General features: G+C 41.7%; 1 protein-coding gene across 7 annotated transcripts in view; it reads left to right on the top strand.

Annotated features, from left to right (window-relative positions):
* Positions 1-16,660, top strand: part of NFATC1 (nuclear factor of activated T cells 1) — a 120,977-nt gene that overhangs the window by 62,566 nt on the left and 41,751 nt on the right. For 5 of the 7 annotated variants that reach the window (XM_084509671.1, XM_084509669.1, XM_084509673.1 and 2 more), the window contains exons 7-8: positions 7,006-7,061; positions 8,801-8,933. In XM_084509671.1, the coding sequence (XP_084365797.1) occupies positions 7,006-7,061; positions 8,801-8,933 (189 nt within the window). Of the gene's footprint in view, positions 1-7,005; positions 7,062-8,800; positions 8,934-11,637; positions 13,343-16,660 lie in introns of those variants that run through there. The other 2 variants (XM_084509674.1, XM_084509675.1) reach the window with 1 other exon arrangement.

Raw genomic sequence — 16,660 nt, 5'->3', positions numbered from 1 at the left:
CTTCAAAAGACGTTTAGATGTAGAGCTTAGGGATATGGTTTAGTGGAGGGCTGTTAGCGTTAGGTTGGAGGTTGGACTCGATGACCTTGAGGTCTCTTCCAACCTAGAAAATTCTGTGATTCTGTGATTCTGTGATATGACTGCTGATGGGTGGCTGTGCTGGTTTGCTCAGTTCACCCTGCATGCTCTAGGGAGATTTTTCAGGGCTATCAAGATGCAGTTTTACTGGTAAGTTGAGTGTCTTAGACCTGGAATTACTGAGAATTGTTAAATAAAATTCTCAGACCAAGGGTAATTTGAATAGGGGGAGGTGCCAAAGAACACAAATTGCATAAGTAGTTCCATTCTGATGAAAATAGGATCTGGCAGGTCCTTCCAGATGGTTTGGGTTCAAAATGAGCCCTGATCAGTTAGTTTTCAGCACAGCACCTTCTTTAAGTACCTGGACTAAAATTACAGTTGATTTCAAAGCACTTGAACTCAGAATAATTAGGTCTATTAGACACACTGTGTTAAAAGCAGCAAAAAGCTTGCAATTTAGGGAATGTGAGTCCCTCAGCTTTTGGCTTACCCAGCTGAGCAACCAGAGGGGAAGTTCATGTCTGGCACAGATGCCAATGTAATGCAAGATACAGTTTGTGCTGCATTTTTATCACCTGGTTGCTGCATGACGTTTTTATTTTTAAGGTAGAAAAGAGACAAAAAGTAACTTCAAAGTATTGTATGCATGACAGATGTAAATATGTATACATAATATTCATACATAATTTCAAGATTGCAAAAATGTATAGCTGAAGGAATATGCACAAAATCCATATGCTGCAAAGGTGCTTAGGAGGAGACACAAACAAATGCAGCAGCTTTGATGTGGAAATGCAATTAAACCAGTTACTCATGAACCCTGCTTCACGTGGACTGATGCATGCCAGGGTCAGGGAACAAAACTACGGCGGGAAGTGTCTGTAGAGGGACAGTGGGCTGAGAGGAGAGCAGAGGTTATCTGGGATCTTCCTGGCAAGGAAGAGGAAATAAAGTAGGTGGAAAGCAGAGTCGTCCTGTGGTCTTGTAGTCCTGTAGCAAAAGAAGTGCAAGAGCAAAGGAGAGGTGAGGGGTGCCTGGAGAGGCAGATGAGGCCGAGATGGCGGGCAGCAGGCAGCTGATGGCACCAGCAGGGTAGGAGGTGGAGCGGCTCAGCAGCTGGCTCGAGGCAAGCACAACCCAAGGCCTTTTCCTCCTTGCAAAGGCCTAAAAGACAATAGATCTCAGGATACTGAAGTGCCACAGGGGTGGTCAAGAGGAAGGTCCTGGCTACTTACATTGCAGGTCTTTATTCTCTGCAGCATCCACATTTCTGTCTGTATTCTTGCTCTCTTTCTGTCCCATCTTTACCTCACATCCCACAGTAGACTGCTTGGCTGCTGTCAGTTCATCCTTATAACCTGTCCCTTGTAAATGTCTTTTGAAACATACACTGGTGTGTAAACACAGGGATTGACTCCACCCACAGAATATTGGGCTTGCTGGTGTTTAGCTGGGGAAGTGTTCTTCACAGCAAGACACCTTCACTACATACAGACCAGCCTAGAAAAGTGACATGGCTCCTGATGTTATGCTCAGGTCTAGAAGGATGTCACCTCTAAAGTGAAACCTGGCACTAATAGGCTGGTGCCTGTGTGTTTCAGCTGGCAGGTGAGACAGCATCAGGGGGTTGTGCCCAGGACTGGGGCGAGGGAGTGCTCTTCTCCAAGCCAGCAGAGCTGTCTCTTTGCCTCTAATTCTCAGCCCAAGCACAGACCTGGCCTGTGCATGGAAGCTGATAGCATCTCTGCACAAAGCCGAATGACTCTATGTCTGAATGACAGGACTTTTAATGGATATTCATCCTCTTCTCTTGCTGGAAGCCCGTCCTTTCCTTCTGGACATACACACAGATCAGTCGTCTCAGTGCCAGAATGTACTTCCCAGGGAAAAAGGGGTTAGTGCGCAAATTAAAAACTTTTGAATCCTTAAGTCCTAAAAGAGCTGAATATGCATTAGCATAGTTGAATAGGAAGGTAGACAACCTTTGCAGAGCACCTCAAAATTAAACGGCATAATCATTCTGCATAGCACCTGTGCTCTACCTGCTGTGGACATGTTAAAGAAATGTGGGATGTAATATAGACACTATTGCTCAGGGATATCTCACAACACATTAATCAAGTAGTAGTTTCCTTTAGAGGGTTAGCATTAGTGTCACTGGCTAACTTGGCAATATATGAATGTAAATACAGATTTACAGCCCAGCCAGTGCAGTTTGTTGAGCCCCAGTCTGGAAGAATATAAAATGCACACTTTGTATAGGCAGTGAAATCCTAGATAATGTCTATTATTCTTGTATCTCAAGTGAACAAAGGGCTGCCACAGAATATAGACTGTTTTAACCTGTTGTAGTAAAGATCACTTAAATATATCTGAACTCTCCTATTATGTCTATTTCACGGAGGCAGGATTTAAGTGGTTGCCAGACGCACAAGTTACACCTTCACTAGTTTCCAGGCTTAGGGTTTCTTGTTATTGTTGTTTTGTATATGGTTTTCCCTTTCTGTCATCCATCAGCCTGTAATTAAAGTTACACTGTTGGTTTGACTGTTGTAAGCCTACAGACCTATGGCATTATGCTTACAGTCCTCTGGAGTGCACAAAGTGAATCCAGTTCTGCAAACCCTCTTGAATCTTTCCTGCCGGACAATGAGAAGCAGAAGACAGGAGAAAAATTCTTAGGAAAGACTTTACAGCTCTTTGACTGGGTTGCTCTTCTGTGAAGAAAATACATATGTTGTGGTCTGCTAGGTTTTATGTGTGAATAGCTGATGCTGCTAGATTTACACAACTACTTTTTTAGTGCTGCTTCTGTGTTAAAACAGGCCTCTACAGTGCCTTTTTATGTGGAAATCTTTTAGCTGGGTGTGGTGGGGAAGCCGTTCAGTGACTCATACTGCAGGGAATTCCCTAATGAATTAGAGTATTTTTACTTCTGGACTTGTGCGCAGTTTCCTTTAACGCTGGAGTGAGTGGTTGATAAGGACAGACTTTAAAGACCCATTCACTGTTAAACTGCTCCATCTTAAAATTGCATGTTTATATTTTGCAGAGCTGAAAATCCACCCCAAGCAACATGGTATTTTCATTCACGGTATTCGTGGTATTTTCATCGTTAATAAACCCAGGTGCTCTGGGTCTGAAAAAAAGCTGAAGCAGACCATGATGAAATGCACCCAAAACAGTGAATGCTATAAATATCAGCACAGAGCAGTGATCAGTCTTTAAATGTCAGACTTCCTGACAAAAACCATCGTCTTCAGCTGATGACAGTGTTGATGGGCACTTACCAGTGAAACACAGCACCATGCTGAGCCCAGGTCAGCTGGGCACAGTTAGAGAGCTCTTGTCAAACAGGGGGTTTCTCATGCCCATGACACTGCTGTGCTCCTTATGCTGCCGCTGTGGAAGAAGAGGGATTCAGAGCTCCTTGAAGCCCATGGCAGGAGTCCCTGTTGAAGTCTTGGCTTTGTCAAGTCAAGTGCTTTTGGCATCACAGGAGTCGGGCTCTCAGCTGGTGACTCTGTAAGGTTTTTTCCCTGCGGTTCTGTGTGCAGCTGCTTTGTTTTTCATTACCTTTTGTGAAAAAAGAAAAAAAGAAATAAAATGCAACACAACAATATAATACTTTGACACAAATTTTTAGCTATATGAAGGGATGTCTTTCTGTTCAAAACATTGCAGTATAAATCTTAAAACACCAAAACAAAGCCAGACATTTGGTTTGGAGAAGGCTCTTCTTATTACTTGGTAAAAGTAAATAACAAAATGAAAAGGAATGAAATAAGACCTCTGGAAAAGCCTTTTTCTTCCTTCTCTATTTTCCTCCCTGCCTCCTTCCTTTTCTGCCTTCTACCCCCCTTCCTCGTATAACAACTGCCCATTTGGGTACGGTAATTCCAGAGAGTAAACTTTAACGGGAATGCCTGAAATGTGTCTGCTTCAGCTTTGTGTTATGTCTGTAATTTGAATTATTTGCATTTTGGAAAGGTATAAATTGCTCTGGTGTACTTTGGTTGGCTGGAGGCCAGGAGGGAGTTGCCTTGGGCTCTGAACCAGGCTGCTGCAGATGTGGCAGGCATACAATGGAAACTTTTGTGGTTGAGCAGTCCTCGCTCCTCGAGCACACTCTGACAGGAGATGGTATCCCGCTTGCTTCTGAGGGTCCTCAGCATATGTGGCACTGGGGGCAAAACAGTTTTCTCTGGTGTAGACAGATTTTCATGAGGCTTTGAGCCCCCACAAACCATTCCAGAGCCATTATTCCTTTCTCTTTTTTAAAAAAAATTTCAGCTGAACTGTATAAACCTGCAAAACATGTTTACTGTAAGAGGTTGACGTAGTGGTCTAAGGTTTCCCTCCTGGAGCTGGTCCCAGTCCGTGGGCGTTGAGATTTCCCTCTTGGTTCGCTAGACGTAATATGAGGAATTGTCTTTTTTTTTTTTTTGTCTCTGCTTCATAACAACTTTTCCTCCTTGTGTTTTTGTTAAATGAAATGTCACTAGCTGTTAATGAGTTGTCTATTCCCTACTTCTTTCCTCTCTTCCCTTTCCCCTCAGTTGCTGAGCAGCCATGGTCTGGACAGTCTCAAGAGAATTTCTTGGAGTAAAGTCCGTATTGTTCTGATTAGCTTCCAGAGACAAACTATGGCTCTGGATATTTATTTTCCTAATAGTTTAGATTACAACATTTAAAATATTTCTGAACAAACTCTCTTTGTCATCATAAAAATTTCAAAAGTGCATAAAGGCACTATGTGAAGTAATTGAAGTATTAGCCATAGATTGAGTCATTTTGAATTTTATTGAGGTATCGACAAGAAATACAAAACAGAAACCTGAATCAGATCATTCACCTCACAAAGCAGAAATTAAACACACACACACAAACACAAAAAAAAAAAAAAAAAAGAATTTCTGGTAATCCATTTACAAAAGCAGATTGAACATGTTAACTACTAGTCTGGATGTCTTTAGATTTTAGAGAAAAAAAAAACAAACAAACAAACAAACACCAAAAACCTTTACAAAGCAGAAGTTTCTACACTTTGCAAAATGTGTGATAGTGTTGTGTCACCTTTACAGCTGACTGAATTAACTGCGATGGAAGAGAGGAGGAGGTAGCTACAAGGGCTCTGTAGGAAAGGGATGGAAGATAGAGGTGGCTACTTCCAGACAACAGATATGACCTGACTTGTAGAATCTTGTCAGCTTTTTCTTTTTTTTTTTTTTTTTTTTACTGACAGCTTGGGGGAAGCATCTTTTAGATAAATTGTGAAGTGATCACTCATCCTCCAGAAGTCTGTTTCAGTGCTGGCACTCCTAAAAGGCTTAGGAGATCTGAACGTGAACTGGCTGATCCTTCTCTTTCCCCACCCGAATGTGGCAGTGCCGATTAAAGGGATTGTTTTTCCAGTGTCACAATTTAAAAAGTAGGAAGAAACTAAGGGTAGATCTGCTAATTGTTTCCTACATAAAGACCAGCCAAATCTGCCATGCTATTTGTGTTACAGCTTTCACATTGCACTTTTTTCCATATGTTAAAAAGAAATGGTTTTGAACATTTAAGCAATTGCCAGTGCTAGTTCCTGAACAACATTCCTTTCACAGTAGGACAGCTGTACACAAAAATATTATTTACAGCCATTTGTAATAAATCAGACAGTTCTAAATGCGTCACCTCCATCCTGTCCATGAAAGTGAAGAGAGAAGAAAAAGTGCATTCACTTTTTTACCTTGCTGAGAGCTGTTTTTCTAAGGCAGGCCCAAGTCTATGTGATGAAGTTCAAAATAACTAATATTTGCATTTGTATGTCCCAATGCTGCAATAAATATACAAAAGAGGTGACATAAAGTCGAATTTCCCCATTCATTCCAGGGACATCTGACAGTGGTGGGACTCCTTAAGCTGCAAGTGTGTGTCCCTGTTGCTGAACTTAGACAGCAATCTGCTTGTGGCCTTTCATATATGTTTGTGTTTTTCTAGGCCTGCAGAATGGAAACCCTACATTTTGTATTTTTTTTTCTAATTTCTCTGCAGTTGTACTTTGAAGCCACAAGGAAGTTAAAAAAACAACTGTTATTGACCAGTTACTTCTGTGTCAGTGAGACACAGAAAAAGTGACCAGACAAAACCAATTTATTCCAAAAGACAAGTCCTCAGAAAACAAAACAAAACAAAACAAAACAACAACAACAACAACAACAACAACAAAAACCTGATAGTTGTGGCTTAAATCCCTTTTTATTTGAAAATAGGAATACAGTGAATTGGGACGACCCAACACACTACTAGAAGCAGCTCCAGAAAATTGTTGGTTGGACCACTGTAGCTGATCTAAAACAATTTTGAAATGGAGTCGTGATTCACAGAAGCTACATATCCCAGCATATTGTCTTGCCTTTTGATCCAAGCAGCAGAAATATGAAAAGCCAGACTAGGAGTATATTAAAAGGAAACACTGCATGGCTGAGGAGCTTCCTTAATACTACTTTTTTGTTTTGCTTTGTTTAATATTAATGTTGAGCATGACTGACTGCATAGGTAGAGATCAAAGGGACTTATAGGTAGCAGTTTTTTTGTCTGAACATTTGGAAAACTAATGTGTAGAACACTTGTATGTTCTGTTTAAATTAGTGGCAGAATAAAATACCAGTGGCATTCCTCCATCCCAGTATATTGTACTCTGGACTGTGGTTCTCCCCTGAAAGAATGTTAAATGGGCTTCTGTAGCAGGTTACCCAGCTGGCTTGCTGGTTGGGCAAAGCTTTGGCAATGGGTTTTGAGAGTTGTTTTTCATATATGCAATGCTTCTTCCATTAAAGAGATTTTTATTATTAATATTTTTTTTCAAAAGTCACTCTTTTGTAGGCTTGGGAGAGGAAAAAAGGTCAGAACTAGATATCTTTTTCTTTTGTCTTTTAGATGGTCACCATGTGTGGGAAATGGAAGCCAAAACTGACAAAGAAATGTGCAAGCCTGTAAGTCTGCCTTAAATATTTTAACATCAAGATGAAAAATATATACTGCCTTCTCTAGCACTATTACTAAAGAGGGATTTCCAAGCCTTTGGCACTGCGTCTCCCCACTGAAACAGAACAAGTACTTAGGCCTCCCCTCCTGGAAATCTTTCTTTAATGGGAGCATGGGGTAAAAAGCCTTCGTTGGAATCTATCCCGAAAGTAGAAGAGACCATTTGGAAAATATTTTTTCATTGTCCAGGATGGGCCAGCCCTGTCTGCTCATCTTCTGTCTTGCTGGGTTGTTTCTTGCCTCTGCTCCCAAAACAATTTCTGAGCATTTTCCCTGGCTTTCGTGTACCTTCAGCAGAGGAAATGTGAGTCCTCTCTCAGGAGATCAAACCCAGTGCTGAAGAACTGTGGCTTACTCAACTATGACTGTAAGTGGGAAATACGGCAACTATTTAACTTCTGTAGCAATAAGCAATGGTCTGCTATCTGTGAACCTGCTGGAGACATGCAGACAACCAATTTCAAGACCTCAGCTGAAAACAAGCCAAATGTTAAGGTTAACATTTCCCTTTATTCTTTTAGACTGCCAAGGGAAGTTCTGATGGTCACAGCAGATTTCACTGTGCATTTATGGAAGCTGATGCCCTAGCAGCCAAGTCTTTCCTTAGCCCCATGCCAGAGCATTTGTTATCTGACTGTGGAACATCATTTGCACGATCTCCAGAGCTCCAACCTGTAGAACTAGATATTCTTGCAAGATCTCCCATCCACAGAAATTAGCATGCTTAAAGCTTCCTTAGTTGTTATGCTAATAAATAACTAAAGAAATAAATTTTGGAAAGTGGAGATACTTGAATAATCATATTCCAGTCCTAATTCTCCTTTCAAAGGAAGTTATATTAGGGCAGGATGTACTGGGGACAACCTGCCAGCTGAGTGGTTGTGCTTTCTACTGCAAAGTTATTGGCCACAGTTTGATTATAGCTCCAGGTTCTTGTCAGAGGCAGAAGGGAGAAAGCATTATCTATACACAATATTGTACATGCTGTCCAAAGTGAATAGCTGAAGACTAATGAATCTGTAAAGACCTGAGCCGTGCTAAAATCTCATTTTCCCAGTTAGGGAATCTTTTCCTCCAGGTCCTGTTTTGTTCCACTGGTTTTGAGCTGCTTAGTCTCACGTGTGAGTCTCTTCACAGCTCTGCTCCAGAAGTGTGCCACTTGTTGGCTGTTTAGACAGATGTCCCAGGTGACCTCCTCCGTGCTATTCTGTATACAGCAACCTAACAGAACCTAGTCAGTCTGCGCCTCATCCACATTGATGTCTCTCCACTGAAACAAGCTTGACAGCCTTGGATAAGGAGGCAGAGGAGAGCCTCAGGACTTTATGAAAACTGTCATGCTGTTAAATATGCTCCCTTCTACTTGGCTCTGCAGTGCCCATCTCCAAAGCCCTTCTCAGCCTCTCACCCCCATGTATAAAGCACGAGTACCCATCCTGCTCACCAGTGTGCCATGCCTGTGCTGAAATGGCTTAAAGCTGGAAGGAGTTGTAGGGATTGCCTGACACACAGTACACTGCAGGCTGCAGGAGACAACCCCTGCCAATGAAATCCAACAGTTCCATGTAGAGAGTACATTCTTCCCTAGGAGATGAGTCTTCTCCTTCCCAGGGTTAACATATAAATATGTTTGTACACTCTTCTGCCCCAGTCATGCCCTGACCTTCTGATTTGTTTGTTTTTGCAGAATTCGTTGGTGGTTGAGATACCACCTTTCCGCAATCAGAGAATTACCAGCCCTGTTCAGGTCAACTTTTATGTCTGCAACGGAAAGAGAAAGAGAAGCCAGTACCAGCTTTTCACCTATCTCCCAGCTAATGGTAACAAAATATGTTTCTTATCTCTGCTAGTAAAAATGAGAGATAATGATGGCAGCTTAGAAAGATATATGGCACTGATAATTCTTTAGTAACCTGAGTAACTCGCAGGCATGCCCGGTGCTGTAAAATGAGAGTGAGAAAGAAACCACAAGGGTTGCCTTTCTCTCTGCTGCCCACACAAGAGGCCTTCTCTGCAAATTATTTTATTTTGTATTGGTGGCAGAGACCTGTTAGAACAAGGGCTTCTTTTTGCTTTGGGGAGTTGACTTGCTCCTGCACAAACTGACGTGTACTCACAAATTGTGAACCTGCTTAAATCCCTGCTAGTGTGCTGTCAACCCTCAGTGTGACTTTCTGGCCCCAGAGGGTACGTTGGATTTGAATACTACTTCTGAATTCTCACCACAACATTGTAGCGTGCTAAGCTCTGCTAGGGGTGGTGTGGGGATTCTGCTTCCAGTCATCCTTCACCTTGCTGTGTCTCCCAGGGTAGAAACAGTGCTCCACATTGGTCCTACTCTTGGGCTGTAATTAAAATTCTGATGCGTATGAAGATCAGAGTATTTAAAAATATTTAGAATTTATAAATGTTTATTTAGAAATGTTTTAAAACAAGTGTGCCAATTTATTTTTGGAAGTGTATATTGGTAACTACAAAGTGACAATAAAATATTCATGCTAGCTGAATTCCAAGCAAGCTTGTATGGAGATCCTAGTATTAGGCAAATTTAGATTATTTCTTTTAATCTGAAATAGCTCTTTTGCTAGGAACACTTTTTTTGGGGAAAAAGGAGGGTTTATTTTGTTTTTGATGTTTTGGAAGTAAGAGGAATTAAAAAAAGAAAAAAAAAAAAAAAAAAAAAAAGATTAGGTTCATGCTTTTTGTAGACTTTACAAGTGAAAACTGTCCTTCCGAGGGTGGTACCCACAAAGCAGTCTTTGGGTCATGCCACATGACTTGAAGAGCCCTGCCACCTTTTTGCAGGTGAAATCCCATAAAATACAAGTTTGGAATTTCACCTTGTTAGCTTTCATGCACTACAGACTTGTATCAGGACCTTAATTTAAAATAAAAGTACAAGAAACCTGACATGGGCAACAGAATACTTACTGCGTATGTGCTGAGTAGTTATGCCTCACTGAATCAGCATACTTATGCAAACTTGATCCCCAGTGGATATGTCTGTGTATATTTAAAGACTGCTCGTTTCTTAAATTGAAAAGAGTTGTTATTCTCTTACAAAACTCTTTTCAACAACAGAAATATGTTTTAAAGGTCAAAAGATATTGCCATGCCACCCAAGTATAATCCCATCATAAGTATTTCAAATATACCTCTATTGAAAATTGCTGTTTATTAAGCAGCATCTTTCCTCTCCAGCATTTACATACACCTTTTTTTTTTTTTAACATTATTCCAAACCATGGGAATAATACTCACTATTGCTAAGTCAGTTTATGATATCACCATTTTGAGGTTGAAACATGTAATGTTTCAACTGATGGGAAACAATGGGGATAGCTACCTAGTGACAGGCAATAGAGAAACAGCCTAGACATTATTGTGCAAAGACATCTTTAATTATGGTAATTGTTGAAAACAGTGGGAATCATGTTTAGTCTGCTGTACTGATTTGAATTCCTGTGAAATCTTTTTGTTTCAGTGTAGGGGAACCTGAAAGAACAAGTGTAAAACCAGAGTAGGGGAAATGGAAGCTGATATTGAATAGTAAATATGCCTCCCCCTGTTCCTGTTTTGTTCTCCACTCAGATTTTCTTTTTATATGTGAATATGTACATGTAGGTAACTAAAAAAAAAAGTTATTTTCAAACTTACAACAGTGGTAAGCATGAATATGTTACTGTAATTATCAGGATTAATGATATAATGATGATTATCTATTTATTATGGCTGTGTTGCAACTAAAAGGTTTTGCCCTATGTTGCTGGTTGTTTCCTTTGTACCTTTTAAAGATAGCTATCATCAGCTTGACTGCATATTCAGGAATCAGTCAGAACGACTCAATCAGTCTTTTAAGCCACTGTGTTTCTAGGAGTCCATTTTAGGATGTTGTACTTCATTTGATTTCAGTCACAATGTTCTTGTAATGTTTTAAGGCATTATTAAAAAAAAAAAAAAAAAAAAAAAAAAAAAGCTCATCAGGAAAGAAATAGTTGAGTTACCACTGTGTGATCTAGGTACAAAAAACTAAAGGAGGTGAGCAGTATTTTGCTCCAGGTAACACTTTGTCTTTTGTCTAAATAAATTCCACAAATACAGAAGGTGTATTTTTTTGTCAAGCAAATGTCAAAGTGGATCACCAAGTATGAAGAAAGGGTTTACACGTGTCAGATACGTTGTCCTGTAAGCTTCTTATTCTGTCTTAGGACTAGTCAAAATGCTAGCATTTAATTGCTTACCGTAATTTTGCAGGTTCGTCTCCATTGGGGATTTTTTTAAAGCTGCACACATTAGAAATATTTTACAGCCCAACTACACTGTGCCAAAGCAAAATACCGTGTATGGGCTAAAACCCAAATAGTACACAAGCACCATGGCTGTGCTCCTGGGGTGGGTATGTGCGCATACACACAGTGCAACCAGTGGGACAGATGCATGTGGCAGCACTGTGTGGCTGCCACCCAGACCACAGTACAATAGGTGTTTTTTTTCCTGTAGCTCCTATTTCTCCTCATTCCCTAGGGGAAAACAGCCAGTGGATCCAGGGACACGTGGCCTCACTCATCCCATCTCCAGTGGATGGTCCTATAGCGTCTCCATGGAGTACAGCTCTGTGACATGCAGCTGACACAAACTGTCCTCTCCAGCAGATTGTCACAGTTTCACCACCATAAGGCTTCTCCCGTGCTGCAGAGATGTGGCAGGACCGTACTTTTCCTTTGTGTTAGCTCAAGAGTTTTGTAGAGCAGGGACTTACTTGGTGAAGAAGAGTTCCTGCCTCAGAAAGAAAAGAAATACTGTATAAGTGAAAATCTTACTGCTCTGTAAATGAAAAGTTTCAAAAACAAAACAAACAAACAACAAACCAAAGCAACCAACCAAAAAAAAAAAAAAAAAAAGTGGAGGCATCAAAAAGGAGAGACTAGGTCTGGAAAAGGAGCCAGCGTGTCTTTGGCTGGGGACAGACTATGAACCTAAGTTCTCATAATCTACTTTTAATTAAAATTTTGAATTAATGATCCAGTTCTGCTGAATTTGAATTTGAGCTATCCCAAATCCTGTATTTGTCTGTATTGTATATAAATGGCTGCAATGGCTTTTTTTTTTTTTTTTTTTTTTTTTTAAGTATTGCTTCAATATTATTACCACTGAGCAAGTGCATATCAGTTTTGTCGTGGAGCCTGCAAGATCTAGGCTCTCCAGACTACTACCTAGACATGCCCAACACAGAAATATAAGTAGTGTCCTTACCATTCTGGCATAGGTGAATCCCCCCAGATCATATGGTAAGTACTAATGTTCTTTGCATTGCCACATCCCATTAGAGTATCAGGAGCAAGGCCCAGCACCAAGCACTGCAGTCAGGAGTCTGTACAAAACACAGTGTACAGACACTTGGGATTTTCTGCCTTTCCAATCCCTGCAGTACTGTAGCTCTGTGCAGCTGTTCTCTGTTGGCCCCATTATGTGCAGCAGAACATTTTGGAATACCATTGTTAAACCCTGCGTTTGTGAACCCTACCCTCTAGAAAAATGCTGTTGTGGTTTTTTTTTTAATTATTTATATTTATGACTGTGTATAATTTTGCTTCTATGACTTTATTATACCATTGGCATATATATGCCTTTCAAACAGGAGGAATAGACTTCTGAAATCACTAGACTTAAGCAGTAACATTTGAAGTATAACCTAATCTGAAGAGAATGAAGAAGCACACAAACAACCTGATATGTATTCTGTGGTTCAAAATCCAGTGCTTTCATCTGCTGAGAAAGCTGAAAGAATTCTCCAGCTCAGAGGCAAGAGTGCAGAAGACTTTAAATAACTAATTGAATGATACTGGTTAGATCACTGTTCTTTTTTTTCATATTTCTTCTAAGTAGATGCATCAAAATAGAGGAAACCCGTTCAAGAGCTTACTTTTTGCAGATAGGAGCTAATGCTGTCTATGATTTCTGTTATCTGACAAATAATCGGTATCAAGAATAGTGAACATAGAAATGTTTTTCTTTGAATGTTATGTAGACAAGTAGTGATATTTGACAAGGCAAAGACAGTCTAGTTTGTCCAGGAAATATTTAATTAGATGGAAAAAAAGAAAGTTGATGTGTTTCATTTACTGGAATGAAAAATATGCTTTTACAAAGAGTTGACGATAAAGCATTTCCGGTTTCTGTTTCTGTCAGGCTTCTTAATTTTCGAAACATTATTAAAAAATCAATCCACTACGTTTAGTATTTATTAAAATGGTGTTGCTGTGCTGAGCGATTCTTATTTTGAGACGTGTTTAACCATCTCTAGGGCCAGATTTTCAAGTGTACGGCCTTCACTTGTACAGCGAGTTTTTCTGAAATGTCTGCTTCCATGCAGGCACCTCCATAAGCCAGGGCAGGGGCGCTTGTGTATGAAAATCTGGCCACCTACATGAGGGGCTTGGTAGGAACAGAGGTCCTTTGGGTCTGTGGATGCTAGTCTGTGCCAAGAACCTGCCCATGGTTTCTAGCTGTTCCTTATTATTGTTTGCAGCCCAGCAGTGCGAAAGTGAAGAAAGTTCTTAGTGTGCTTCTGAAAATGGTGAGCAGTGCCCACTGTACGTTTTTGTCAGCATCTTACTAACTTCCTGCCTCAGCTCTAAAATTATCTCTTGAGTGTGCTATAGATGAGTATAATCAGCAGTTTTCTAGTGATTACATTTAGCAGACGTGCCTCTGTTTCACCTCACTTCTTCCGCCCACACTTCACTTTCTAAGTTAAAACCCTGTGTCAGTCACATTAGCAGAAAACAATAAAATGAAGAGGCAAAGTGTTGCCACTCTAATGTAACACTGAGTACAGCTTTTAATGATCATCTCCTGACACATCCCAACCTAGAATATTTGCTAAATTGTCAAGTCAAGGCTGGCAAACCTATTAACCTAATTGTGTCTACAAAATTATTGCAAGAAGGGGTGGTTGGGGGAGGAGTGGGGGAAGTGGGGCTGGGTTGTGAAAGGATCCCAAACTGCAGTACATGCAACACAGTCACTGCAAGAAGGAGCAGTTCCATGCTGGACATGAGCAATAAAGCAGGATAAAGCACCCAGCAGTGAGAAGCATGGAGGGAAGGGGTATGGAGCAATGCTTCTGACATGCTGGGAGCGTGGGAGGTCCAAGGGGTTGATGGGGAAGGAAATGCCCCGTGCAGATCGTGGTGAGGAGAAGCAAGCACCCACCACCAAGGATCCCAAGCAGCAGTGCTGCAACAGGGAGCACATCGCAGCCATCCTGGGGGGGCTGGAGGGAGTACAAGGCATGGAAATGTGTAGGTGTTCCTTACACACAGACCCATTTTGAGTCAGTATGAGAGGGCCGAGTGCAGCCAAGCCAGGCCTGAAACCTCAGATCTGCTGCAAGTCTTTCTGTCGAGCCCAGGAAGCAGCTGGATCGCTGCAAAGACTGCGCAGAGCAGGGCAGGGCAACAGGAGGGAAAAGGAGGTTGGCCACAGGGGATTTTTTTAATTTTTTTTAGATGAAAATATGAATCATGGTTGCTCATTTTTTATAGTATGTGCTGTTACAGTTTATTTCATTTTGGCTGCTAGGTGGCTGATTGCTACTTTTGACATTTAACAGGGTAACAAAAAGCAGGCAAGATTTTGTCAGAGTCCTGTTTCCATTTAAGAGGATCACTAAATTCATCATCAGCCCTGCTGTTCCATTCCCACAGTAGACTAAGGTCCATGGCGGCAGTGTAGGAAAGACGTTCACATTTCCCTCCAACATTACACCATCGAGTACTTTTCCTCTGAGTTGTTTGATTCCCACTGGAGTTGCCTACACTGTAGCCAAATGACTGCCTGTCCTGGCCACTGGCCGGAGCCAAGCCAGGTACATCTGACCTGCAGATGTCGTTCTCTTGACTGGAGATGAACTATGCCTCCATGTACAGTGCTCCATCTTCATCTGGAAGACCAAGAAGAAGCATTACCTGCTGTGATATCCCGGCTAAGTGCAGGGGTGGACATGCACTGTATTGATGCCCCTGGATATGTATGACCAGCAGGCTCTGTTACAGCTGCAATAATCACTGAGAACAGTTAACTTCCAGAATATCAATGTGTCCTCTGGTAGTACCTCCCTTTTCAAATATTCCCCATCAGATGACAAAACCCAGCCTGTAGTTTTGATTACTAAATCACTCTGCATGGGCATTTTGAGAACTCCCTCCCTTACTTTCTAGTGATTTCACATGCACATGTTAGTTCGCTTGTGGGGCTTCAGGATCTTCCAATTAGCTTAAAAGCCAAAAGATAAAACTGATGTAAGGGAGAACATGGTTTAGAATTACATGGGCTGGATTACAGGAGGTGGCTATTTTTGTTCTCTTTAAGTGGCTGATCATCATAATTAGTCTAGCCCAGTGATTGACCCTAAGGGGGAGGTGGTCCTGGTGGTTGTTGTAGGTGAAATATGCAGGAGAGGATGTGTTTAGCTGGCTGTGGGAGGGACTGCCTCACTCCCTGAAGACAAAGAGCATGTCAGAGCCAAGATGGCTGAGATCAGCCAGGTCCAAACCACTCTCCAGAGAGAGTGGGAATGCAGCACATGGGATGAGAGATGGCCATTTGGCCGGGGAGTGTTGTGTGAGCTTGGGGAGAAAAGGGGAGGAGGGAGGCAGAAGTCCCTCCTGGTGAGCCTTTTGCTGTGGCACACTGCAGCAGGCCTGTACTGCTGCCTGCCAGCGCATGCCACCAGGCCTGGGAGAATATGAGAGCCTGGGAGAATATGGAGGTGGGCATACATGTTCTACCTGGAGACGTATAAACATTCATAGCAAAAAAAGTTAATTTTGTGAGCTAGTTAACCAGTTAGTCCCTCTGCCTAAACCACTGCAGATCTTCTGTGACTGTGATCCAGGGATAGGTGTTGAGCAGTAAGGGTATCCTCCTGCCCGCCCATCCTGCAGTGCTTCCCGCATGAATGCTGGTGACCAGAGCTGTGGGAATATCCAGCTGCCCCACATTGCCTCCTTAAGGGACCTCTGCCCACAGCCTCCACCCTTCCGGTCTCCTCCCCTCATCGGGAGAGCAGGAGCAACGTCAGCATAGGTGGTGTAATGTCATGCCATACTGTCAAGCTGAAAAGACCTCACCCCAGGGAATTTTAACACACCTGACAGAAATGACATAAAACTCCTTGGCCAGTTAGGGTGTGCCCAGCTTAAGACAGTGCATGAAGCTAGGTATTGTGCTGGGGGAACAGCAGTGGAGTAGCCCAGGTGAGCATAACACCTGCAGGAATACCTCAAGTGAAAGCCACTGGTATTAGTTTTCACTCCTTATTAAGCCAAATAATATTCCCCCTGCATCAGGAAGGAGTATTTGTCATAAGGAGTTAAGAAATCTTTAGAAGAGAAATCACGTTTTATACCTAAAAGATTAATCCAGTCCAGGCAGGCACCTGGTTTAAACGCTGGGGTTTCAAGCAGCATCCCAGCATCTCCAGCCATGCTGTCTTGACTGTAGCAGGTTCACACAGGCAAGGAGACCAAAGAGATTTGAAAAC

The sequence above is a fragment of the Aythya ferina genome, assembly GCF_964211825.1.
Source record: "Aythya ferina genome assembly, chromosome: 2".
Lineage (NCBI taxonomy): Eukaryota > Metazoa > Chordata > Aves > Anseriformes > Anatidae > Aythya > Aythya ferina.
The sequence above is the reverse complement of the archived record's forward strand: the minus strand, read 5'-3'. Positions and strand labels throughout refer to the sequence as shown.